Here is a 27,457-nt window from a genome sequence, read left to right on the forward strand (position 1 = left end):
TCAGCATTGAGAATGCCATTTTAAAGCTGCTATGCTTTGACAATGCTGAATTATATCTGGCAGCATGTAACTTGCAAATTTAGAGCAGCTTTCAAGCTTAATTCAGTGCTTAGCGGTTACCTGGGTGATAATACTAACGGGGTAGCAGCCTCATAGTAAGTACGAAGCATCTACTGAGCAAAAAACCTAGAATGAAGCCTGACTGCGACAAACTGAAATCACTGAAAGAAAGAGAAAGAGCAACAACAACAATGTTGCTGCTTCGTTTCGTCATATCCAGGTTTCTACGAGCGAAAATGGCGGCTATTGAGCACAAGTGGGCTCAATTTTTTGACATTCATTGCAGGAGCGTTGAGTTCACCCTGACGGAGTTACTATGGAAACATCCATAATTGTTTGTTGTTCGAATGTAAAAATATAAACATTGTTTAATTTTGCAGATCAGCTGAAGAGGAACATATTTAATTAAACAGATAATGAGTTGTATTACTTTTGGCTTCGCAGTTTTCGCAAACTTCTGGGAGAATGTTCATCCATATACGCAACGGAAAGTTTCTTATCAAGTCGAGACGCTGTTCGAGAGCAAACTTGGCAAGGCCTCGACCAATATGAAATTAATGTTTGCCTCTGAGTGCACTCGAATGTTTAATTCGGACGATTGTAAAAAGTATTCTGAGCCGGTGCTTTCAGGAAATTATGGCCGCAAACCGTTACAAAAGATTGAATCCGTTCAATCATGTTCCACTACAGCTGATCTGTAAAATTAAACAATGTTTTCATTTTTACACTCGAACAACAAACAATCATGGATGTTTCCATAGTAACTCCGGCAGGGCGAATTCGACGCTCCTGCAATGAATGTCAAAAGATTGTGCTCAATAGCCGCCATTATCGCTCGTGGAAAGCTGGATACATTCCTACACGGAGAATAAAAATGTAGTTTCAACCATATTTATGGTTGTTTTACGCACAAACAAAAATTTCGTTTTGTTTCAAACTGAAATGTATGATTGAAATGAAAATATTTATTGTTACATCAATGTCAACTTCAAATTTGAAAATACTTTACTTTTAATTCAAAACTGTTATCCCGCATTTTGCACCTTACTGGACACCGCAGTCTAAAAGTGCGACTGGCACAAAAAGTGCGAAAATGCGAATGCTGTGAGTGAGAACGAGAAAGAGTGACAACTGCAATGTTGCTGTTTTCTTTTGTCATATACATTGGCATTAGAGAAAATAATCTGGATTAATCCAGGTACAGCTGCAAAACACAATATTTACTTGATTCAAACAGAATCTCGTTTGGAAACAACAATATTTCCAATACAACAATATAGGTTGTTATAAAAATATTTTATTGAGGCTTAAAACAACAATCGTTTTGTTTGAAATAAACTGGAGCTTTTTCGCTCCGTGTAATAGGGCAAATACTGCAGATTTGGCTGCCAGCCAAAATATTTAAACAATAAATATTTATTTCCAAGCCCATGGCAGACAACCATGTTCTCGCCGCCAACATCTCGTGTGTGCGAAAATGAGATAGCAATTCAGCACTGCGTTTCACTCAACTGCCAGCAGTCTGATTTGGGCCCGCTGTCAAATTTTGAGCCCCGGACATGCTGTCGCTGACGTTTACTGCAGCTCGATATAGAGATGTCGATGGGGTGTTTATTTCACTGAACTGCCCTCGGAATCCAACGATCAGAGTATAGACATCCATTCAGGAACAAATTTTTCGGGAGTTCTTTGATAAAAGTTTAAATTAAAATCACCTAATATGCTAGCGTCACCACCACTATAGCACAGACAAACAGACATAACTCTTGGAAGAAAAATCAACAAAAATTATCGTACCTCACCTTTAGCTTGAACACTAGCACAATCTATGATATATATTCCCAAATACAGTGGACCCCCGTTCGTTTTAACGATTCCTCATGCAAACTAACGGGGTTAGCTTTTAATTTGAACAACTGGTAACCCTAAATATGCTGGAGCTTGTGTGAGTTGGCTACCCTGTTCTTTGTTATTGTTTTGGTGGTTTGATTCAGTTGGCAAATGCAAGCACCGAATATTTCATTCTCCAGTCAGATTTCTACCATAATCGTTGGGAAAACGCATTTTGAAACAGATTAAACACGCTAGATCAGTACAAACAAATCGTGTTTATGTGCATTGTCTGCACGAGCAAGTGATGTCACATTGAGAATGACATTTGAACCATTTTTAATTTGCACGTCGTGCAAACCAACGGGGTTCAAATCAAAAAGTGTTCAGATTAAAAACGGTCAAACAAACGGGGGTCCACGGTACCAAATAGCAACATGCGTATCCCTCGAAGTAGCAATTATGCTTTATGGGGAAGTTCCCTTCTTTTGTCAAAAAGCGCCACTTTGACCAAAACGGAGACATTCCCAACTAAGCCTAAATTTGAAATGACGGTTTAATCGGTACGAAGAATGGAAAACGAGTGTTATGTCTGTTTGTCTGTGACTATAGTTTCCCAACGAAATGATTCTTTTGACTTGCACACTGACAACCTTTGGCTCCTCTGGCGCTAGTATATGTGGACTATAAGCGTTATGCTAGTGCTAGAAGCTAGCTGTTGTGAGTTTAGTGTAGAATTTTATGCGCCTTCAGCGACATCATCACTATATAGTTTCCCAACTAATTGGACATAAGTTTTATTCAAGTGGGGACCTTTCGCTTGGATGTCTGTTCCCTGTGGTGCGCATTCACACGCGTCCGGAACGTCACATCACGGAACGTCAACGCACTCGTGTGAATGCGCTCATTGAAAATGCAACCATCACTGACTTTCCGTTACGACACGTTGTCGTTGATGGTTGGTGATGGTTAGTGTTTTTCCAAGGAAAAAATTGAGAAAAGCGATTATCGAGTTCGTAATTTGTTAACAGTTCTCAAAATTTTTTGATGCGCAGAAATTGTGTGTAGACTTCTGGTTTTTTGACAATTCGTGCTTTGTGCTGAATTGTCAAAATGCAATGCTACCAACCTATGACAACTTCCTTCTTTTTCGGTCTTTTCGACGTACAACGTGCGGATCAATAGGAAGGTGATTTGTTTTGTTCTACAAAATAGCTTAAATTGTAGTCAAAATTGAACTAATTCCATCTAATAATACAATTTTAGATGCCTGCTGAAGTGAAAACAGCCCCGGCACCGAAGGCGCCGGTCGCCAAGAAGGAAAAAGTGGTTAAAACTAAGAAACTGCCTGCGGTTCCGGAATCGAAGTTGAAGGCAACTAAAGCCAAGACCATTGGTCGTCCGGGAGCTGTACGTCGGCGCCGACAGCTGCACGCTGTTAAGCTGCTTCGCCGGCGTCAGAACCTCCTGAGGGCGGCTAAGTATACTAAGAAGTATCTGAAAATGGATCGTGAAGTCGTGGAGAAAGCGAAGGAGGCTAAGAAGGCCGGCAATATTTATATTCCGGCAGAGCCGAAGGTAGCCTTCGTTGTTCGAATTCGCGGGTGAGTGAAAGTTTTGTGTTACTCGAAACGATTATCGGCATAAAATTGCATATGTGCACAATGCGAATTGTGTAATTTGGCAAATATTAAGTGAATCTAATCGAGATGTAATTTTTGTTACCGTCGCTTAGAACAAACTTGTAATTATGTACTCGAAAAAGTGCGAAGTGTAAATCGATAGAATGTGGTTTTGTTCGATACGTAATACGTTTCTTGTGATTTTCAGTATCAACAAAGTTGCTCCGAAGGTACGCAAGGTGCTGCAGTTGTTCCGTCTTCGTCAGATCAACAACGCTACTTTCATCAAGCTGAATAAAGCCACGAAGAATATGCTTCGTATTGCTGAGCCGTACATTACCTACGGATACCCTACGCTGAAATCGGTTCGCAGTTTGATCTACAAACGTGGGTTCGTCAAGGTAAGTGTGCTATCTTATTCAAAAAATGTGAAATACTTGCGAATAGCGAAGCGAGTTTCACTTGTTAGCAACAAAAAGAAGTGTTATTACCCCACATTAAAAAATGCATATAATCGGGTTTAATTTTACATGTGTTTTCGTATCAGGTATGTTTATAAACATATACCTAAACAATTCGAAACAGATACTTAAATTAACTTGTTAAAAAAACTTAAATGCACTAAATCGCTATTTTTATAATTTTGACATGTGTTAACCACGTTTAGTTTTTTTTGCCGAAGCATGGTGTTGAAAATTTTCAAAAATTAAAAAATGAGTACAGAACAACTGAATAAAACAGTCTCCATTTTCTGACGGTTCATTACAGTAGGTTGTATCTGTAAAGTTTTTTTGGATTATTTCGCGTAATTGTAAAATTTCATTAGACTTGTAGCGTTTTTGTTTTTTAACCTGGCTTAGTTCCAGACCACTGAATAAAAAAAATATTTTCGGGAGAATAAACAAATGTTTTCAGGTTGTCGGGTTCTCCCGAAAATGTTTGTTTACTCAGTGCTTTTGTTGGAACTAACCTAATAGCGTTCTTGTTTTTACCTAGGTCCAACCTAGGTTTGCTCTAGTTCCAATCGAACGGCTGTCAAAACGTTTGTTTTTTTTTTCACTCAGGTTGAACTTAGTTTCGCTCTGGGTTGAACTTTTTAGACGACGGGTTCGCTCTGGGTATTTTTTCAGTTTCAACCCCGCCATGAGCCATACACTGGCAACCTGAAAACGTTTGTTTATTCTCCCGAAAATGTTTGTTTATTTAGTGGTCGGTTTGGAACCAACCCAAAAACGAAAACGCTATAAGTTAAAAAAACAAGGCTATAACTACAACCTGAGTGAAAAAACAAACGTTTTGACAGTTGTTCGATTGGAACTACGGCGAACGAAGTTTGAACCTAAGCAAAAACAAAAACGTTATAAAAATCTTTAATTTGGAAAACGTTTGATTTGAAAATCGAAATGACAGTATTGATAGGAGATAGGGGCTGAAACACAAATAGACGAAATCCAAATGGCCGAATTTCAGCAACAGTCAAGACCGAAAACCGAAATTATATTTGACCGAATCTCAATTTGGTCGGATCAGGAAATGCCGAACCGCTAACCCCCTCGAAAGGCTTGGCATGAAAAGACGAATTTTATCGGAATGCCTAATATAACTATTCAAATAAAAAAAAGCATTTATCAATTGGAAAGCAGTTAACATATACCGTTTTTGTTTTTCAACCTGGGTTAGTTCCAACTTGACCACTGAATAAACATTTTTGATTTGTCCGTGTATTGCTTACAGCGGGGTTGAAACTGTGAAAAAAAACCCAGAGCGAACCCGACGACTAAAAAGTTCAATACAGAGTGAAACTAAGTTCAACCTGAGTAAAAAACAAACGTTTTGACAGCCGTTCGATTGGAACTAGGGCGAACCTAGGTTGAAAAACGCTATTAATTGAATCCGAACGAGCGGCAGCGAGTAAGTACAGCATATACCCAACAGTTGTGCAGGTTGAAGGCGGGAAGAATATGTCATTCGATCATTAGATCTTTTATGCCATTTGTTATTTCGGCCTCTCATGATTCTGCCATGTGTGTTTCGGCCATTCGTGGGTATTCCGCATTGTAGTACGGTAGCGTATATCTTTTTGCCAGGATGTTAGGCGTCCGTCTTCCATTAGGCCAATTCGAAATTATTATAAATTTTAGAAAACTAAAAGTTGAAGATTATTTTTTCTTCCGTACTAAATGTATGGGAAACTCTGCACCAGTATTCTATGTTCAACAACCTATTTTGGAAACTAGAAAACTACTACGTTATGTTTATACTTTTGCGCTTATCTACTGAAAAACTACTTTAATTGAGTTCAAAGCTAACCACGGGTGCGGAAGGTCGAACAGATGAAGAAGAAGAGGCTTACACTAAATTTTTGATTAAAAATTAATTCACATTTGAATATGTTTCATTTGAACAATTATGAATTTACCAGGATTATCAACGTTTCCCAAATGGGGGTTCGTGAACCCGCAGGGGTTTAACAAAAATTTAGCTCACAGTAAAATAACATACGGAAATCTCGAACCAAAAAACTTTGGGAACCACTACTCTATATATCGCAACAATCTAACAGGAGTATTTAAACATAAAATTATTTAAATGGTTTAATAAGATTATTCAGACATACTTTCAGGAATGCTAAATATAGAATTACGCATTCTTCAAATGTTCACATAAATATAGTCAAATGATTTGTATCGTTTCATTTCTAGCACCGACATAGCCGCATTCCGATCACCGACAACTTTGTAATTGAACGCAAACTGCGTGCCGGCTACAAACTGCAGTGCGTCGAAGACATGGTGTACCAGATCTACACGGCCGGTTCCCTGTTCCGCAAGGTCAACAATTTCCTGTGGCCGTTTAAACTGAACACACCAACCGGTGGCTGGCGCAAGAAGAACAACCACTACGTGGAAGGTGGTGACTTCGGCAACCGCGAGGATAAGATCAATGAACTTATCAAACGTATGATTTAAGTGAACGTTCAGGATTGACTGCGAGCGAGTTATGAATAAAATTTAAACAAAAGTCACCTGTGCGTTATGATTTATTTGCCTTATTTCACTCAATTCCATCTAGCTAACGGTATTTTTTTTTTGTTTTTAGTTCGATATTTATCTAGCCTCTCATCTCAGTTCGACATCATTTAGCTAACTTATACTAGCGGTACATTTATTTCTGTAGAAAAAGAAAAGTTCATTGCAGTGTCGTTTGGCCTATCAACGTGTTGTCCTGCCTCCTATCTACTCCGATTTTCACCGGTATAAAAAAAAAATCCTGAACGGTGCTGGTAACTCGTGATTTCTGCGTATCTATACCGTTTCTGTCGGTAACAGCTGCTACTTCAAAACAACTAGTCTTCAGCGAATGACCCAGTAGTTTCACATCCGTAGTCCCTAGGGGAGCGCTTGTCTAGTATGTGTTTTATGCAGTTTCGGCATCCAGTAACGGTATACCTATATTCCTTAATCGTGGTAGGTACCTGAAATCAACGGAGTGGCCGGCACGGTAGGATTTCAGCGTAACGAACACCTATTTTCATTCTGCTTTCACTCTACTATAAACTCCTGTCGTATTTTCATTCATGCTACAGAAAAATATACCTATTTTGTAACTATAATACCTAAATCACAAAAATGCAAAAATTATCGATAAATTGCATTAAACAGTCTAAATTATCTCAAACTGCATAAGGTACAGCTAATATCAAGTTTTGTTCCCCGAATTAACAATGCTTTAGGGTGAACAGGTTATTTTTCGGGTGCCAGTTACGGTTATGCAGTTTATGTAACTGTAGAAACTCAATGAAGTATTCCACCACGCACACATATAAGGATTTTTTGACATTAGCTGAGGCCCTCGCTGAGGCTGTTTGCAGTAGGAATAATATCAAAAACATCAAATATCAAACTCCCGGATCCTCTCCTCCACTCTTCGCTCCCCTCTCACTCCTATACATATCCGATCCTCAGCTAATGTCATTCTGGTTAGTGACGAAACCGCAAATTACTTCATTGGAACATACATCTAGAGCAAGCAGTAACTTTAGTTACTATATATATAGTTCGGCGGATAGAAAACCAGGCGAATTGGCATCCCTGATTTATGAAATTAAATTTGAAATTGTGGTGAAATGTGCAGGTTTTTACGAGAAATAATCACTGGCGGGTGTTGAAAATGACTAGTTCTATGAAAATAAAATGTGTATTTTTAACATTACTCCTGCATTTTGGATTTTGAAAAGCTTTTGACGTTTATTTGGTTCCCAATTTTCTATCCGCCGAACTATATATATAGTAACTATAGCAGTAACCAAAGCAACAAATGCTCTATGGATATGTAAAAGAACTTTTGGTAAGCAATGGGGACTGACACCGAAGATGATCCATTGGATCTATTCGGCCATCGTGAGACCCAGGATTACCTATGCTTCGTTGGTCTGGTGGCCAAAAACGAAAGAGAAAACTACCCGAATAAAGCTGGAAAAACTTCAAAGGCTAGCCACTCTCTCAATAACAGGTGCAATGAGAAGTATACCTTCGAAGGCATTGGATGTTTCACTCTATATACTTCCATTGCATCAGTCGATACAATTAGAAACTGAAAAAAGTGCTCTGAGGATCAAAAGGTCAATAAACCTTTTTGAAGGGGACTTAACCGGTCATCTCAGTATTCTAAAAACTTTTAGTATTAATCCTCTTGTAACCAGTAATGAAGATTGGATGGAGAAAAAATACAACTTCAACCGAATATTTCGTGTATTTGAACCTAGACGTGATTCCTGGAAAGATGGTGGTCCCGATATTCGTCCAGGCTCGACAGTTTTCTATACAGATGGTTCAAAAATAGACAATCAAGTAGGAGCAGGAGTAACTGGCCCAGGAATAGACATGTCAATTTCTATGGACAGATGGTCAACTGTATTCCAAGCTGAAATACAAGCAATTCTAGAATGTACGACTGCGTGCTTGCGCAGGAACTATAGACATTCAAATATATGCATCATGTCCGACAGCCAAGCAGCTCTAAACGCGCTAAAGTCGGCGACATGTACATCAAAACTTGTCTGGGAATGTATTCAATCACTCCAAAAATTGTCTTGTCGTAACCAAGACAAGTCAACCAAGTTAACTCCGCCAGTGACGGACCTTCGCTGATGAACCGCCACGGGTGGCTCCCTAAAAAGCGTGAACAAGTGATGGGGAAATTGGATCGGGACCCGAGCTGTCTGTCACAAGCCAGAATAAAGGAGGAGTGTTGAGATTTGTCGCTCGGCGTGCAGCTCTGGATGGCTCCATGGTAAATTTATGGTGGATCCATCCGGAACTGCACATCGAGTCTCTTCCGCGGCAAATCTTGTAAAAATCTTTTGCTCTCAATGTAGCAAGTAGTCTAGGAGCATGCTACATTCTGAGCAGAGTGCGGAGGAGGACCCCAATCCTCGGTGTAACGCGACCCGTGCCTAGGGATGAATGCTTGGGGGGGTCTAATAAAGTTTCCCAAGGCCGAACGGAGCCTGCATGGTACCAGAGCACCCTGTGCAGTAATTGCTCCCTCTGTTCCAAGCTGGTAAACAACCGTTGGTTTTCTCCCCAGCAGAGTACAACCATCGCCATGGATAACCTTGAAAAAATAATTGATGGGGCAACCAACGATCTCCAAGAGTTGGTGATAAACCTACTCCGGTATGTGTAGAGGTGGCGACCGACGGTAGACCGGAAGTGCGCAGTCCGATCGTCACGGACGATACTGGCGAAGTGATGGACACAGGGATGGAAGAGGACTTTAACCTCGACAGCATATCGCTGGAAAAAGGACTCTCGGATTCATCCCTGATCCTGAATTCACCAGCGCAATCTTGGCTGTAATTTCGGTAATCGAAAAGTTTTTCTTCAGTGCATGAAAGCTTGGAAAGCTATGTTTATGGAAGACGTTTGCACTTCTAAGCAAAATATAGTTTCGCACTAACAAATCTATATCTGTGAACAGGGCTAGTGTTTAAGTAATACTTAAGCCTTTTTTGCCATTCTCAGCTGTAACGGAAAAGTAAATAATAATTTTCCGTGGCATAATTTGAGACAAAGTCTGTAGCTCGGCGTTCTGTTTTTGTTGGGAAATTTTTGAAAACCTTCTAATTACATCCGCGAAACAAATTTCCAGCAGGAAAACCGTTATCATCGATTATATGTCATTATTATCAACCCGAGAAACGGGAAAAATTGGCAATACTTAATACCGATTAAGTTTATTAATTTTTTTAAAGAAATATTTACTCGCTATATGAAATAAAATCGCTTTGAGTTTAATTTTGAACAGTAATAGCACAAAGCTTCATAGACAGTGGTTTCTTCTAACAGGGATAACATAATAACGGAAATCTGACGGTTTATCAGTGCTTGACGTTGATCTACAAATATTGAAATATCTTGCATAGTTGCAGCTAAAACCTGTTCGATCTTGTAGAGGGCACTTTGAACAATTATTCTGTGTATATTTTAGCTTGGAAGTCGGTGGAACATTTTTTAAATCAGTAATCAAAGTTGGAGTTCTGTTTTTTTGAAGGACAATATCTATGTCGTTTCTATGGGGCGATTTCTTAGGAGTGAGGTCAAAATGAATTCCTTCTATAACCAAAATTTATTCTACTAATCTTGATTGTTATTCTCCATTTTAAAGATTTTGATTACACAAACTATGAAACTTTTACGAGCGTGAAGAATAACCTTCAAAAATGAAAGCAAAATTTGTAAGTAAAATCTACTCTGCAACTTGACAGTTTGAACGCTTGTAATAGTAGTTGTGACGCTTTCCCAAGCAAACTAATACTTGTTTATATAGCAGAAGGCATCTATAAACAATTTTAAATACTTAGTATACCCGATTAAAAAAAGTGAAAAATGATTTTTATCTATGGCTCAACGCACTGTGCGTCGTTGCCATTACGGTGGTAGTCCCGACGACTAGAGGGAAGCAGGAGAAAGTCGTTGCGTCCGCCTACTTTCCAGGGGACAAGGACGAATTACCACCGGCTGAGGTTGCTGAACTTGTGCGGTACTTCAGGGCAGTCAACAAACCGTACGTGATAGGCTGCGACGCAAATGCGCACCACACGATATGGGGCAGCTCGGACACAAATAAACAGGGATGAGTACCTACTTCAATATCTTACTTCTAATGTCAATGTAATCAATACAGGGAATGACCCCACCTTTATAAACGCTATCAGACAAGAGGTCCTAGACCTTACTCTATGTAGCGCCTCTATAGCTGAAAAAGTCAAAAATTGGCATGTCTCTGATGAACCAAGTTTATCAGACCACTGACATATCATTTTCGACATCGAGGCTAATCCTCTAAAGAGAGAACAATTCAGGAATCCGAGGAATACCAATTGGAGTTCCTTTAGGGATCATCGGATTGCCTCACGTAGTTCCTGTCACAATAATACACGAACTCCAGTTGAGCTGGATATCGCCGCTAGTGACATGCAATGTAGGATCACAGACGCGTATAACACAAACTGTCCCGAAAACACGCGAACAGTTTGCCGTGATGTGCCCTGGTGGAATGAGACGCTTAGCAATCTCCGTCGGAAGGCAAGGCGTCGGTTCAACAGGCCCAAAATTACGTCTAACTGGGAAGACTACAGAGCTTCCTTCACCAAATACAACGCTGAGCTACGCAGAGCCAAAAGGAAATCACGAGTTAAATTTTGCGCAAGCATTCAAACTCTGCCAGAGGCTACGTGTCTGCAGAAAGTGATGTCCAAGGACCATTGCAATCAGAGATGCCAGAAGTGAAGACATGTCTTCATTTTGAAGACATTTTTGTTACAAAAAAGTGAAATGTCTTCGCTTGAAGACATGTCTTCACCATGCAATTTAAATGGGCGGAAAGACGAAGGAAGACAAATGAAGACATTTTTGCTTGATTCGTGAAGACTTTTCAAAAAATCACCTGGCATCCCTGATTGCAATGGCCTTGGGCAATTGAAAAAAGAGGATGGGAGTCTCACTGTTACCACCAGGGAAACTCTGGAAGCTCTGATGAACACGCACTTCCCTGGTTCGACAGTGACCACTGGACAAAACATAGGCGGGCAACAGTGGAATGGGTCCATTACACAATGTGCCAAATGATTCGGTTCTACTTGCACGCCGATTGTTTACGGAGGCGGTCCGGGCGGTTCAGGTCCGGATGGTATTCTACCGATTTTCTTACAAAAAACGGACGGTGTTATAATGTCCGAGCTCATCAACCTCTTTCGAGCCAGTTTCACTTTGGGGTATATCCCAGAGAATTGGCGGAAAGTAAGGGTGGTGCTCATACCTAAGGCTGGCAAAAAAGACAAAACCATGCCTAAGGCTTTCAGACCGATAAGTCTGACTTCAACGCTTCTTAAGCTGATGAAGAAAATCTCGGATAACTATATCCGCAATGAGTTTCTGAAAAACTCTCCGTTACATGTAAATCAACATGCATACCAACACGGTAAATCTACGGTCCTGGGGATTGGGGATTGAAACCTGGGGATTGAAAACTCAACTAGCCTTCTGGTCATATACTACTATTGCACGGCCTAGGATAATCTATGCTGCAGTCGTATGTTGGCCAAAGGTGAATGAGGTGACAGCCCAAGCCAAACTTCAGCGCCTGGCCTGTCTTACAGTTACCAGTGCCATGCGTACAACACCTACTGCAGTCATGGAGGCAACGCTATGCTTATTGCCTTTGCATCTTCATGTGAAGAAGGAAGCAGAGCTCGGCGCACTACGGTTGCAAAGGAGTAAAACCATACTCGAAGGTGACCAAATCGGTCATCTTCGTATACTTCGGGAATTCAATCTGACACCCTTAGTAACTTCAGTCTCTGACTGCATGGAAGCCAGGTCCAATATGGACGTTCCATATGAGGTGATTGAAACAGATCGCTTATTGTGGAATGAATGAATGAAGGGCCAGATCTTCCATCTGGAACTATCTGTTTTTTTACAGATGGTTAAAAAATGGGGGCCTGCACAGGCTCCGGAGTCTACGGACCCGGCATCAGGGAAACTATCTCATTAGGAAAGTGGCATACCGTTTTTCAAGCAGAAGTATATGCGATATACATCTATGCAACAATATGCTTGAAACGAAAGTACAGGCATGCGAAAATCGGTATCTTGACGGACAGCCAAGAAGCACTACTCAAGTCCGCCAAATGCGTGTCCAAATTAGTTTGGGAGTGCAGCACAGCATTGAGGGAACTCTCCCGCCAAAACAAAGTTTTATTACTTTGGGTGCCCAGTCACTGCGGAATCGAGGGCAATGAATTTGCTGACAACCTGGCAAGACAAGGATCAGCTCAGCAATTTATTGGTCCTGAACCGTTTCTGGGTACCTCCACATCCGCCGTTAAAGGCATGGAAAAAGCTAGAAATAGTATCCCGTTGGAATCAAACACAGGGTTGTAAACAAGCTAAACAGCTCATCTACCCAAACCCTGCAGTAGCTAAAAAACTACTCCATTTAACTCGTAGTGAACTACGCACGATCACGGGACTCCTAACAGGACGCAGCCCCGCTCTTTATCATTTAAAGAATATCGGCAAGGTATCATCCGACACCTGCCGCTTTTGTAACTCTGAACCTGAAAGTTCAGCGCATCTGCTCTGCTATTGCGGAGCTCTTGCATTATCAAGGCACAACTTCTTAGAAAGTTTCCTTCTTACTTCATATCAGTTATGGAGCCTAAATCCCAGCACGGTCATTGGCTTTATAAACCATGTAGTACCGAATTGGGGCACAGGATTTCAACTATTCCGCTCAACTCCATCAATGGGTATGAACGATCCGTAAACTGTGTACAGCAAACGGGGTCTGCCACAAAAGACGATCATTAAGACTGTTGCAGTGGCCTTTTAACCCATTGCCCTTCTGGCATACAAACATAATGCAAGCGGCGATGTTTAAGATGCTTTTGACATCGATTGTGACAATGGCACGATACATACCTCACTTGCCCCCTGCCTCTACTGTCTCATAGGCTTCTCGGCCCTCTCTATAACGGACTTCATGGCATTGACAGTGGACTTTCCCTTAAAAATCCAAACTGCGTCCACACCCCTGCCAGCCAAGTAACACCTTTCACAACAGGCGTTAGCCTGTTTAGGATTACTCGCTCTAGTAACTTGCGTAATTTGTCAAGTAGGCAAATCGATCTGTACGATGAGGGATCCCCTGGTGGTTTCCCGGCTTCGGTAGCAGTCACAGTCGTTGAATTTTCAATCTGTCTGGAGTGTCTTTCTAAACATATCAGGGAATGGATGGCCGGCTTGCACAGGCTGAGCTCCTCATTCGTGACCAGAATGAGGGTGTCATTCGCTTGACTATACGGGGTCGGAGGCCACCTCGCTGAATTGTGTTGCGGGAATAGCACTTCCACGATGAGTTTCAGTTTTTGTGGGCAGGTTTTCAGCAGAATAGATGCACCAATCATCTTTTTCATCACAACCTGATAAGCACCACCCCAGGCATCTGGATCGAATTCTACTTAGCATTCGGTGCATTTCTCGATATTGAAGGGGTCTTAGGTGAAGCTTCTTATCAGTGGTTCGAAGCCCATACTGGTGCGGTCTAATTTTCCCACACGCGTGCTCGTTCTAACGATCATGCTGGCATAAGCATCACTTTCGAATTCTCGCTCTTATTCATTCATGTACTGCGACTTTCCAAGTGGTCGCTTAGTTGATTTCGAGGTACGATGCTGGTCTAACAAGCCAGTCATCGTATGTTCGAATCTCGACTAGGCGATGCTGCTATAGTCAGTAGGATCGTTGCACTAGCCCCGTAACTGGCCATGTAGCCTGTCCTAACAGTACTCTAATAGCCGGCTGCGAAGTGTGTCGATAAAGAAGGGTCATGTTCTCAACAGAACGTTTATACCCATGGCTTTGTCTTTCCAAGTGTATATTTAGCTAGCAGCCACGGTCGTCGCTCTCGCTCGTCATTGTAGCCCGAACATCTGATTCCGATCACTCGCGAGGGCTCGGACTCGCACCCGCGTGTAGAATCGTGGACGTAAGATTAAGAAGAAAAAGGAAAATTAATGCGAAATTTGTATCCCAGTGCGCCACTAGCTCTCACTGGCAGCCGGCTGCTCACGAGTTGTTCGCCTCGTCAGCGAGCTATGTAAAAAGACGCTACGAAGCTGCGTTCGCGAGTCTGTAGGTAGTACGGAATGTTTGCGCACGGCAGTGGCGTATGCGTTGGGTGCTGTGCTTCTTATACTCGCTCGCGTGAATAGACATCGCTCGATTTGCATCATTGGTTTGGGTTTCTATGGGCTAACTAAGGGAATGCTCTATAAACGAAAACAGTAAGTCAACATTGAACCGCCCAACTCAATGTTTTGCTTTTTTTCTTTTTTTTTCACGCTATGGTACTGCATTGGAATTTGACAGCTTGGAAGCACGATATTATCTTCTGTCAAATATAATGCAAGGGATAGCAGAGCGCATCCCCTCGGCTAAGAGTAAGTTTAGAGATGTGATATAATAGAGTGAATAAAAATACAATTGTAGTGATATCTACAGATTTTAATTGAAAAATGTTAAAAAAAATTTCCTTTTCATGCAAAATGAAACGGTACAGCAGAAATACAATAATTTTAACATACATTCTTTTTTGGTCAAACACACTCGATGCGCATATGTCAGTGCAACTAGAAATGATGTCTCTTTTTTAAATTGAAAAATAGGCATAATTTTGTCGATTTATCAATTTCGTAACCAATGTTTCCTTCGTTTCATACAACAATAAATGCTTGTACAGAACATTTTTGTCAAAACCTTTCGCACACGCATACATCTACACAAAAAAGTTCACATAATTTCTAATTTTCAGACAGCAGATAGTTTCTTGATTGAAAAACAAATTGTACAAGTGAATGTATAAATTACTTATCTTTAATGCGTGGGTGAATACATCTACAATCTAGTGTTTCATATTAATAAGTTACATGTCTACTGTCATAAAAACTTGTTTGTTTCTGTTTAAAGATAGAGTTACCGATAATGTTAAACAATAACATCAGATTTTACAGCAATTGTGTTTTCGATGTCAAAGCAAATGGTTTCGATTTCACATTCCGACATTTTTTTGCTGTTTTCTTACGGAAACAAATACGACAGATTTCATAAAATTAGCTCTCTAAACATTTTTTTACACACGAACTTCGGTTGCTGTAATCCGAAGTTTGTGCGAAACCTGCCATTTAGTAGGTGTTTAGAAAATGTTACACAGTGATACGCTTATAACTACAATTACGCAAAATCGGAGTCTGAATCGATCTGATAGTCCGATTCACTCTGCTCGGATTCAACAATAGCCTTCTTTTTGGGTTTCTGCAAAATAACCGAGTTAGTAATTTCTAATAATCAGTTAAGTATAGATTTAAGCTTACCTTCTTCGGTTTATCTTCGTCGCTACTGCCCGTACTGTCTTTCTTGCGTCCGCGTTTCGCAGCTGGTACCTTGGCGGCAGCGTCACTCTTCGGACCAAGTTTTCGCTTTGCAGCGGGTTTTTTGGGCTTCGCCGGAGTAGCATCCAAGTTAATCACATCCTCTTCTGGCTCACAAAAGCTGTCATCCTCTAGACCACCGGTAGTGACCGGCTGTTCATTAGCATATCGTTTCTCCGGATTGTTATCGAACATTTCATCGTCCGATTTATCAAAATTATCATCTTCGTCGTCGTTGAATGAATAATTTATTTTCTGGTAAAATGAGAAAAATATTGTTGTCATTTCAGCCGAGTTCTGGGTCACCAGTGATACATAATTTATTATTAGCAGTTGCTTACCTTAGAAGCTGCTCGCCTTTCAGTTTTTTCGCGAGTGGGAACATTAACGGCCGCTCCGAAGTCATCACTGTTATCCGAAAGACCCGTATCCTCATCATCAGAGTTCTTCTTTTTCTGTCGAACAAAATAAAATAGCTCAAAAGTTAGGCTAAGAGTGACAACAACCCATTAACTTACCCTTCCTTTACCAGCTCCTTTTCCAGCAAAGTTCAACTTTGGCTGTTTCAGGCCGTCTTTCTCTTTCTTTTCTTTTTTAACCTTTGGTTCTTTGGGTGCCTTCGGTTCTTTCTTCACTTTTGGTTTTTTGCCCTCAACCAATGCATCAAACTCGTCTTCTGCTCCACCCTCGCCAGGTTCTTTTTTCTCTTTTTTCACCCTTGGTGCTCCCGTGCTAATAGCGGCGGCTTTTTCGTACTTTTTAATCAGCTCATCCGTAAGCTTGAACTTCACTTCCTCGCCAATTTCGCTAGGTTTCGTTTCATCGATTGCTGCCTTCTTTCCGGAAGACTTGATTCGACCACCACCTGCTTTGGGCGCTCCGCTCTTCAGTTTCTTTTCGGTGTTGATGGCATCTAACCTTTCCTTTTCCTCTACCTCGTCCAGTTTCTTCGAAAGTGCATCCAAATCATCTATCCACAAAACCTCTTTGGTTTTGTGTTTCAAGGCAGCCAACTCGGCAAGCTTAGTATCGCGCTGCTTCAATAACTCGTTCTTCCTTTCATCTGTCAGCATCCACATAGACATTCCGAGCAGATAGTCATATTTCTTAACATCTGTTAGCTTCTGGAAAGCTTTCTCCGGATCAACAGGCTTTTTGGAAGACTTTCCAGGTTTAACGTCTTCAGCTTCTTCTTCGTCTTCAGCAGGCTCCTCTGCTTCTTCCTCCTCTTTGGCAACATTGCGTTTCCACTCCTTGACCGGATCTGGCCGGTAACCTCGCTTGATCAGCTCATCAATCATCACTTTACGTTTCTTGTTCTCCACCACCAATGTGCGGTCGCATTTCTCTACAATGAAACGTGCCTGATCGGTAAGTCGGTCAGCTTCGGCCTGTAACATTCCCTCTAAATATGCTTTACGCTTGCCATAGTATTCCAAACGCAGTTTGTAATATTCATTGAAAATATCGTTGGCATGGTCGTACCGTTTCAAATAGTTTTTATCGTCGAACGCGTGCATACTAGACGTTGGAATAGAACTGGTGAGTTTAAACACTCTATGGAAACCGCCGTCCTCCGCGTAAAGCTTATCGTATTCTCCAGGAAGGAATGAAATCACAAACCGGATAGTTGTATCGGTATTGTACTCCTTATAATCAGTGATGACAGCCTTTTGCTTGTCTGAACCATGCAACAACGGTTCCAATACATTTTCTTTGTACGTCTGAGTCCAGGTACCGATGGGCAGTTCAGATATTTCAATCTTCTGATTATCCAGAAGAGACACATTACCAACAGCTAGATACCGCTGGTGTCCAACAGCTTCTATGGTTCCTCGGAAATTCTTGTACCAAGGGTGTACAATTTTCGGCTCATCACCGTTGAGCACACGGCGAATGTTGGCGATCAGATCACGCGGATTGTGGTTCGGAATTTTGGTTGACCAACCGGTGCCAATACCTGTAAGATAAAACATATTAACTTTAAAACAATCACCACCAAGAGAATATAAGTGTCTTCTTCACCTTCACTTCCATTTACCAGCACCATAGGAATAATCGGTAGGTACCAAAGCGGTTCAATTTTCTGATTATCTTCGTACTGTACCTCAAGCAGTGGGTCATCCAACGGGTGGAAAATAAGTCTCGTTAGTTGTGACATCATTGTGAAAATATAACGCGGACTAGCGCTATCTTTGCCACCGCACAGACGAGTACCAAATTGACCACCGGGGTATAGCAGATTGATATTATTGCTGCCCACAAAGTTCTGTGCCAAATTTACAATGGTCGAGCACAGCGACTGTTCACCGTGATGGTAAGCGGACTGTTCGGCAACGGATCCAGCCAACTGGGCTACCTTTACTTCACGTTTGTCATTTCGTTTGAAGCAGGTAAACATAACTTTGCGTTGACCTGGTTTCAATCCATCCACCATACAAGGGATAGAACGAACATTGTCCGAGTTGGAGAACAGTACCAATTCCAGATTGACAAATTCCTTGTAGGTGATAGCTTTGGTGGTTTTAGTGTACAGATAGCGTTCAGGGAGGCCAACTTGCTTACGATGGCGGTTCTCTTCCATATGGGTCGTAAGCCATTCCTTACGCTGGTCAACGCACTTCTTGGAGAACGCCATAGTAATTGCATCATCGTCGGAGCTGTTATCATACTTAAAAAGAATCCGATGGCGTTCCATATTCTGGAAGTATTCCTTCGCCTCCTTAGAGGTTGAAGTACCCAAACCCTTATAGTATTTGATATTATAAGTATGAGCATTGGCCGTTTCGCTTTTCCATTCTTCAAATTCCGGCAGCGAGAAGAATGATAGTTCTTCACCGTTTTTCTTGCTGGCTTTTACGATTGGCGTGATAAACTCCTCAAGGAATGGCAGACGCAGCAATTCCGGCCAGTTTGTATGGATGAAATTGATTAGCAGACCTTTGATATGGGAACCATCCTGATCTTGATCTGTCATGATCATCACCTTACCGTAGCGAAGAGTTTTTAAATCGTCAATCGTAAGGTACTTCTTTTTGTACTGCAGACCTATGATCTTGATGAGATTGTTAATTTCAGCATTCTCCAGAATCTGCTTATGAGTAGCTTCTCGTACGTTGAGCAATTTACCACGAAGTGGGAATACTCCATAGGTATCACGACCGACCACGCCCAGACCCGAAACAGCCAAAGTTTTAGCTGAATCTCCCTCGGTAAGAATAAGTGTACAATTAAGTGAATTTTTCGAACCAGCATCGTTAGCATCTTCCAGCTTGGGAACACCCTTAATTTTAGACTTTTTAGAACCAGAAGTCTTACTCAGTTCCGTTTGCGCTTTGAATTTGGCCCATTGCAGGACAGATTCGACGATTCCGCTCTTGGAAATAGTAGTGATAAACTTCTCCGATAGAGCACATTTGGAACCAAAACTCTTACTTTGCAACGTCATATTTTCCTTCGTCTGTGAATCGAAGGTCGGATTGACAATCAGACAATTGATAAAGACCCACATATGATTCTTAACTTGGAATGGCTTGATGTTGATACCTCCTTTGTTCTTTTTCTTCAGTACCTCAATCAGCTGCTTGACAATCATATCCGTTACATAGTCAACGTGACGACCACCTTTGGTTGTGGCGATCGAATTTACGAATGAAACTTGCTGGAAGCCTTTATCCGACAGAGTTACTGCGACTTCCCATCTTTCATTCACATTTTCGTAGCAAATCTTTACAGCGCCACCGATCTCGTCCTGTTGATCCTTAATATACAGATCGATGTAGTCTTTGAAAGATTTCACCGGAAGTTTCTTTCCGTTCAAGAAAACACTGACACCACGCGTTGATGCTGCCACATCGAACGCACGACGCGACAGCAAACCCACAATATCGTCATCCAATTTTTCCATTTTAAACTTTTTCAAATCCGGACTGAATGTAATCTTGGTGTAGTCTTCTCCAGTATAATCTTCCTTGATCTTCGGTTCGGTAGCCTTGCTCATGTTGTCACCCCAGCTTTGTCTGAAACATTTTTTGTATTGCCTGGTCGCCGTTTCTACCGTAAACTTAGTACTGAAGATGTTACACAACTTTGCTCCATAGCCGTTTCTGCCACCAGTGACTTTCTCCTCCTCATCGTTGTAGTTAGAGGATGTTAGGAGATGACCAAAAATCATGGTAGGCACATACATTTTTTCCTCCTTGTGCATCACCACCGGAATACCCTGACCATTGTTCCAAATCGAGATCGTATTGGTCTCCTGATTGATCTCCACCTTGATCGCATTCATTTTTGCATCCCGCTGCTTGTTATCGGCTGCATTGACCAAGATTTCGTCAAAAATCTTGTACAGACCCGGGACAAAAGTGATTTCTCGCTGAACCATCTTATTAGCTTCCGCATCGTACACCCACATGGTTTCCTTCAGCTGTTCCACTGAACCGATGTAGGTATCCGGACGTAGCAGGATATGCTCCAGTTGCGATTTCTTCTGGTAAATCTTCTCGATCGATTTGCCACCGATCTTCGGGCTTTGAGTAACGGCTCCTGCCCCGCCGCCATTCTGTTGAGCAGCGAACGCTGCCTGTAGATAAATAAAAAAACAAAAATAAAGTCAGTGAAATACGAGGTACATAATAGGAAAATCATGTAATTGCATTAAAGGTGACTTCTTTTTGAAAATCGTAAAATTTGTTTATTTGTTTGTAGACAAAATATTAACAGGCCTTGTGGCCCAATTTACAGACTTAACCTACAAATTCCGTACTATGGCTAAAAAGCGCTTTTCGGTTGACGTCAAAGTCGAAGCTGGAACGAAAACAGTTAGAATGGCGGTTGTAGACCAGTAACCGTACCAAAAGTACTGTAGTCATTCCGTCGATGCAGCACGGGATAGAAAGGGGCTATTGCGTAAGGTACGACTCCAAACGTATATGTCAAGGCTTTCCAGTATAGACGGGCAATCCGCTCGCCAGGTCAACAAATCGGAGACAATTATCGCTCTATTCACATCAGGATGAATATGCAGTGAGTCTAGGTCAATGAGTGTATAGCGTTGCTCGTTGCTTGGTAGTTACAAAAGATTATTCCACAAAGGTCTCCGAAGAGCAAAACGAATGAATCTCCGCTGCACTGACTCGATTCGGCTAACTCCATTTTGATAGTATGGACTCCAAACTGGAGCTTAATATTCTAGATTGGACTAATGCACAATAGCTATCAAGCAGTCAACATAATTGAAGTTCTTGCCGATGCGCATAATGAACCCAAGTTTTCTGCAAGCTTTGTACACGATAAACGAGATGCGCTGTTTGAAACTAAGCTTAGAGTCGACTAGTGTACCTAGATCCGCAGTTTTCGCGACATAGTGGCATATTTGACAGTCTGTAGTCGTAAATGGGCTGTCTTCACACTTGTTGGGGTTTGCAGCATATTGTTGTCGCCACATCATTTCGCAAAGCGGCTATTTTACAGGCTCCCGAATTATCCCGGGCAGTAATGAGTAGATTCCTGGAAAATGGCCATTTTCCGGACAGATGGAAGCGACAGAACCAGGTCCTATTACCGATGCCGGGAAAACCTTCGGGTATCCCCTCGTCATATAGGCTAATCTGTCTGCTCAATACTGCCGGCAAGGTTCTGAAAAGGGTTATCCTTAACAGGCTCGTACAGTACACTGAGGGCACAAACAGTACAAACGGTCTGTCAAGGAACCAATTCGGCTTTCGAAAAGGCAAATCTACGGTGGATGCCACTAAGACAGCCGAGGTGGCAATCTAGCGTAAGAGGACGGGTATCTGCTATTGCGCAGTTGTCGCGCTCGACGTTGAGTTTTTATACTTTTGAGTCCAACTTGAGGTCGTCTGTAAACAAGAGTCGTCGACCTTTAGGCGGGTGGTTGACATCATTGGAGTAGATACGAAATATTAAAGGGCCGAGATGACTGTCTTGTGGGATTCCTGAATAAGCAGTGAACGATCCTGAGACTCACCTCACCTAGTATTCACTTTTAGGTGGCGATCTAATAGGCGTGAACGAAACCAACGCAGCAACGGACAACATATTCCAAGGTTATTCAGTTTGGTAATGGTATTTTGATGGTTCAATTTATAGTAAGCTGCGGAAAGATCAGTGTAAATAACATCTGTTTGCGACTATCGAAGAGGTCATCGAAGCTATTTATCACGTAGGATGTGTGAGTCAAAAGATTGGTAGTCGTGGAACGTTTAGGCGTAAAGCTCGAAAAAATTTAAAATCGAATTCAGAGCAGATTCCTCTATAATTATTTACGTTTTTCCTGTTTCCCTTTTTATGCACGGGAAACATGTACATATGCCGATTTCTATGGTAAAGGAAAGACACCTGAGTTGATGGATAAGTTGAAAAGATGGCTCGTTGAAGTAGCAAGAATGAGGATGCATTTTTTAGGAAACCAGGTGGTGGGGTATACCGATTGGTCCATCGAATCGAGAAGGCATCCACTTCACGGCGGCCAAGGAATCAATTTTATCACCCAGGAACAGGGATGGAAAAAAATCGCTCCTTGCGATCAAGATCATAGAAGCGATCAGATTCAGATTCATTGACATCACTACTTGTAAGCGACAAACACTTTGTGGCGATCCGAATAGATTATGACAAACCTCATGTCAGATCAAGTTCATTGCATGATTGCGTTGAGAAATATAACAGATACAGACGATTGGCTGTGTGCATCGTATGAATCACAATACATACAACATGTGTGACCTTTTTTCTCGCAGCTAGGTAAGATGTAACACTGTGATCGACTGCTGTGACTGGAGAACAAAATCTTGTGATCAACGCTAAAGATTCACTGTTTGTCATGATCTGTACGGATCGTGATCTGTGCGTGTGGCGATAACTCAGATTTTATCAAAATCACTAATCTTCCATCCCTGCCCAGGAACATAACCGAGGATACAGCGTCATCTCTCCTCCGTTACTCGTTGACATATGTCCGAAAAGATTCAGGATTCCGTTTCAATCTTCACTCGACATTTCACAGGTAGCTTCGAAAACAAGAACGACTCAAGCATACGAACGAATAGTGGATGAGGACTCCTGATGTTGGATGGATTTATGCAAGGGGATACGCTCTCAAATTTACTACTCAAAATTGTTTATTATTATTGTTTACATCAATGAAGTATGCCTCGAAATCAAACAAAGAATTACAACTACGAATAGGAATTTCATGCTGAAAGAAAGTGATCGACAAGCGTCTGGAGTTTTTGAGCATGAGGTGCTGCGTTTAATACCTTGAAATATCTAGATAACCAGGAATAGGTCCTCGAATTCGTGGTAGACTCTGTTTCTGCTTATGACCAAGCCAGCGCACTAAAGAGAGCAAAAGACGATGCAAAATTTTCAATGCGAGTGCACTTTTACTAGATGGTTTTGGATACTCAACTGTAGGGACATGTCATATCAGGTACGGGTTTTACACACAATAATGTATTCGAAAAACTATGTTGTAATGTTATTTAAGAAATATTTAAGATTTTCAAAATGCCATCTTTCTCGATCACACCAACGCTGTTTGATGCTTGCGCTGCTTCGGAGGAGCACAAACTGAATAAATAATAAATGATAAGTAGGTTTTCCTATATATCTCAGTTTAGTTGGCAGAATATTTGTTTATTATATTACTATAAATTCAGTTCGTGCTGCCTTACTGGAGCTGCGAGATAATTTGATAATTAATCAGTTATATATTTCTACAAAACTCGAGGCCTTTGCCACTTGGTGCGGCGTGAACTGTATGATAGTGAAAAGTTCTCAGCAACCACATTTTCCCGAAAGAAAAATCTGTTTCTGTTTTGTTGAGTTATGAAGGCACAGTAATTGAACGTTTTACGTATATCATAGACCTGGGTGTTATCTTAGATTCGCTATTAACGTACAAGCATCATATCTCGTATATTGTCGCCAAAATCTTAAGGTCTTTAGGCTTTATCGCGAAACATTTTTCTGAAATATACCTACTGCCTCAAATCGCTGTGCAACAGTCTTAGTGATCGTCTTTTGTGGCAAGCCCCGATTACTACTGTACACAGTTTACGAACCGGTCATACCCAATGATGGAGTTGAACGAGAATTGGAATCCTGACTACAACAGCGCTGAGAGAATTGAATTGTCCGTTCAGCGTCGATTTCTTAGATTCGTTTTGTGAAAGCTGCGATGGAGGCACCCGTTCCGTCTTCCTAGCTATCAAAACCGCTGTCAACTGATCGATCTGGAACCTCTGCGTGTTCGTTGGGCTACCTCCAGAGCACTGTTTATTGCGGATAGCAAACAGTAGAGAATTGCTTCTCCTGGATGCTGTTGGGACATACTAACAACTGTTCAACCATGGGCGCTGCGGAACAATGCAATGTTGAGATTGCTACCTCGTCGCACTAATTACAGCATGAACGATAGCGCATATCACGTATACTACTCGGAAGATTCGCTTGTTTTTTTTCGAGAAATGCTTATACAGAAAAATATAGATTTACTAGCTGTATCCCGCCTGCGTCGCCTCGCGTCCAATTGAGACCGAATCGGATGTACGCCATGTAACTCAATGAGATGCAACTATGTTACTTTTGCTTAGCTTAAATGCAATCTGGTATAATAAGCCTTTGCAACGCGCCTAACCTCAACTCGGGTTTGAAGTTTTTGTGTGGTTTGTTTTGATTCCCTTTGTAACCTAAATTTATTGCTAGTGGGTTTATTACGTAATAATGTTTTTGTATATTTGTGCGACAAAAGGTAGGTGGGTATGAAATGGGGAAGGCAAATGAGGAGCGTCCAATATAGCTCTAGCTATCCCAAGCCCCTACCTAGCGCCTCCACGTGGCCATAAGCTAGGAGGTGCGATACTGTGTGGTTCCCGGCTGCCTGATCTCATAATCGAGGTTTTGGGCAGACGGTGGAGCCACACGATCTGGTAAGCATAATATAAGTTATTTTAATTATTTTTGTCGTTTTAGCTTATGAAGCATTTACTGCTTTATAGTGAAAACTTTGGCCAATACGAGTGTTAATACTGCACATGGATATTGGATACCAGAAGAAAAATTAAATTAATTGTCAGAAGCATTTATGGAAACTAAAAGGACGCAACTCTATTCCTTTCGAAGGACTGCTGGTGAGATTGTTCTATTTTTACCCATATATACCACATTTCATAAATAAACTAGAATCGGGAAGAGGGAGGGACCATCAGAGCACTTGTTTGAAGCGGTGGGCCTAGGGAGAGTGAAACAGTCAACTTTCTAGGGTTAATCTTGGCCCGATTAACAACACATCATGGATAATGAGCGGGCTTTTCTCCCCACCTGCTGGAGTCATTCTGCATTAAGACGGTTTATTCAACGATTGACTCAGGTGACTTAGCCCTTGGAAGGAGATTCTCTAAATCCCTGGTACGTGTAAGTGATGTTGCTTATCGACCAATTTCCTTTTGGCCCTTCATACAAGAGTTGGGAAGCATGACCAATCGTTGAATATGTTCAACTCTTTTTGACATGATAGGCTCATTGCTATGAACGGATGTTCTGCTAAGGCAGGTGGTAGTACCATATATTCATATTCATTTGTGCGACAAAAGGTAGGTTACATATTACGTTAAATTATAAAAATCGACGTGTTCAAGTGGTAAAACTTTTTTTTGTGAAATGAATAGAAATCAGGCTATTGCAAGCAAGATACAGGATAACCTAAAAGAGCATTCATGTTTTCATGTAGTGCCGGAGCAACATGGTTCGCTAAGACTGAAAGATGTTCGAATCTCTAGATACCTGAACCGATACAAAACAAGCATGAGGATTTTGCAAAGTAGAAAAACATTCCAATAATATGCAAAAACCGATTTAGGACCACTGCTGTGTGCGATTAGCTAAGTCGCCACACCAACTTTTACAGTATTCTTCAAATTTATGCTCTTTCAATTGACTAATTGAGTGTTTATAGCAATTTCTTACAAAACCTGATAAAAATTTAGAAAAGTTTTCAATCGAAAACTAGTTAAAAATTAAATTTACTGAAATTTACTTTTTATGAAATGTACCGCATCTGTCATTTGTTCTCGTTTTTTCACCATCACAGCAGGTAGCGACACGCCGGCAGTTTTTACTCAAAATCGTAAAAGACACGTTTTTCTAAATAAAATTTAAACAAATTTTAACTACGATGTGACTGAATTCCGAAAGCAAAGTTGGCAGCACGGCTGTCGCACCGAAACAAAGAAAGAAGCATAAGCCCACGCTCCAAGAAGCTTCGATCAGCATCAAGTAGGGTAGGCAAAAGGGCAAGAAACTACCCAACTATCCAGTGAGCAAGGCAATCGGCGAGTGTTGATCTCGGGGTGGGAATTGGGCGAAGGAAGCAAATGGAACAAAAATGGCGGCATTTGAAAAATTCCGCCGCAGACGGAAAAGTTTAGCTGGGAGGTTGCATTTTTACTCTTGACCGCTGCAAAACATAATGGCTAAGTGCGAATTTTTACTGACTAGGTATAGAAAACAAAGCTAATTTTTCATGTTATGAATTACACCATTCATTCAAACCGAACATAATATCACGATACAAGCGCTAGCGTTCGGAAAATTGAACTCTGCAAAACCGATGCATATTTTTGAGCCAGGTTAAGGTATAGCAGCTGGGCGTTCAGAGGTAAGGTGAGCTGCATCGTTAGTGCAGTGCAACACATAAAGATGCAATTTTCTCTTTCCTCTCCCACCATCCGCCGGCTCGTTGTCTGTTCCGGTCGCTTGTTAGTAAGCTTTTATTTTCAACCCTTCTAATCAAATGAAGGAATATAACGGGAAAACATTCGTTTGTACTTACCCTAATGTCGCTCATGTTGTTATTTAACAGTTTGCGATATCGAATTAGAGCTCGGAAAATTCTACTTCAAGGCGATTCTGAATTCCCTTTTCGCAATACCGCTGTTCCACTTGCAGATTGATTGCTAGCACTAAAAATCTTCCACCAATTGGTTAAGAGGATTTTGCACTATCAAAAAACTGTAAAAAGACGCTTAATACGCACCAACTTTCACAAGAAAAATGTTCTTATTTTCACTGCATAGACGAGACAAACGCGACAGTGGCTGAACAGCCCAGTAGTAAGCAAAAATCCAAAGAGAGCGTCCGGTTTCCACTCAAAAGACCGCCATTAAAAGATACGAGAGCAAAACTCGCGCACTGTTTGCAGTTGTCCGTCTCCAAGCAAAATGAGTTGATTCGAGAAGCGGCGATCAATCGTCAGGCGAGCGGCTAACGGAATCACCGGCGGCTGGAATGCCATTCAAATTTTCTCAACAGCCCATGCAGCAACTAATCTGTCATAACGTTGCCGGTTTAAATAAATATTATCAACCACTCGTGAAATTTCTTTGTATGTAGTTCTTTATGCAAAAATAAAGCTTTGTGACGATAA

At 41.4% G+C, this 27,457-nt stretch overlaps 2 protein-coding genes across 2 annotated transcripts; one reads left to right on the plus strand and one right to left on the minus strand.

The window, feature by feature from the left end:
- The first annotated feature begins 3,003 nt into the window (after positions 1 to 3,003).
- Positions 3,004 to 6,531, plus strand: LOC128741143 (60S ribosomal protein L7). Its single transcript, XM_053836743.1, has 4 exons — positions 3,004 to 3,079; positions 3,157 to 3,494; positions 3,721 to 3,913; positions 6,215 to 6,531. The coding sequence occupies exons 2-4, from the start codon at positions 3,157 to 3,159 to the stop codon at positions 6,479 to 6,481; spliced, it is 798 nt and encodes a 265-aa protein (XP_053692718.1). The 5' UTR covers positions 3,004 to 3,079; the 3' UTR covers positions 6,482 to 6,531.
- An 8,551-nt stretch (positions 6,532 to 15,082) lies between these two features.
- Positions 15,083 to 27,218, minus strand: LOC128744555 (DNA topoisomerase 2). Its single transcript, XM_053841642.1, has 6 exons — positions 26,864 to 27,218; positions 18,034 to 20,590; positions 16,527 to 17,968; positions 16,350 to 16,463; positions 15,952 to 16,263; positions 15,083 to 15,892 (listed from the first exon to the last, which is right to left on the minus strand). The coding sequence occupies exons 1-6, from the start codon at positions 26,876 to 26,878 to the stop codon at positions 15,812 to 15,814; spliced, it is 4,521 nt and encodes a 1,506-aa protein (XP_053697617.1). The 5' UTR covers positions 26,879 to 27,218; the 3' UTR covers positions 15,083 to 15,811.
- Positions 27,219 to 27,457: the final 239 nt, after the last annotated feature.

This window comes from Sabethes cyaneus, chromosome 3 (assembly GCF_943734655.1).
Source record: "Sabethes cyaneus chromosome 3, idSabCyanKW18_F2, whole genome shotgun sequence".
NCBI lineage: Eukaryota > Metazoa > Arthropoda > Insecta > Diptera > Culicidae > Sabethes > Sabethes cyaneus.

Excerpts from the sequence above, each read along its gene's own strand:
- LOC128744555 (XM_053841642.1), bottom strand. Across the intron at positions 17,969-18,033 it reads GCTGGTAAATGGAAGTGAAG|GTATTGGCACCGGTTGGTCA; the intron begins GTGAAGAAGACA and ends TTTATCTTACAG. Across the intron at positions 16,464-16,526 it reads AAGGAGCTGGTAAAGGAAGG|AAAAAGAAGAACTCTGATGA; the intron begins GTAAGTTAATGG and ends TTTGTTCGACAG.
- LOC128741143 (XM_053836743.1), top strand. The coding sequence starts at position 3,157 with ATGCCTGCTGAAGTGAAAACAGCCCCGGCACCGAAGGCGCCGGTCGCC. Across the intron at positions 3,495-3,720 it reads TTCGTTGTTCGAATTCGCGG|TATCAACAAAGTTGCTCCGA; the intron begins GTGAGTGAAAGT and ends TGTGATTTTCAG. Across the intron at positions 3,914-6,214 it reads ACAAACGTGGGTTCGTCAAG|CACCGACATAGCCGCATTCC; the intron begins GTAAGTGTGCTA and ends TTTCATTTCTAG.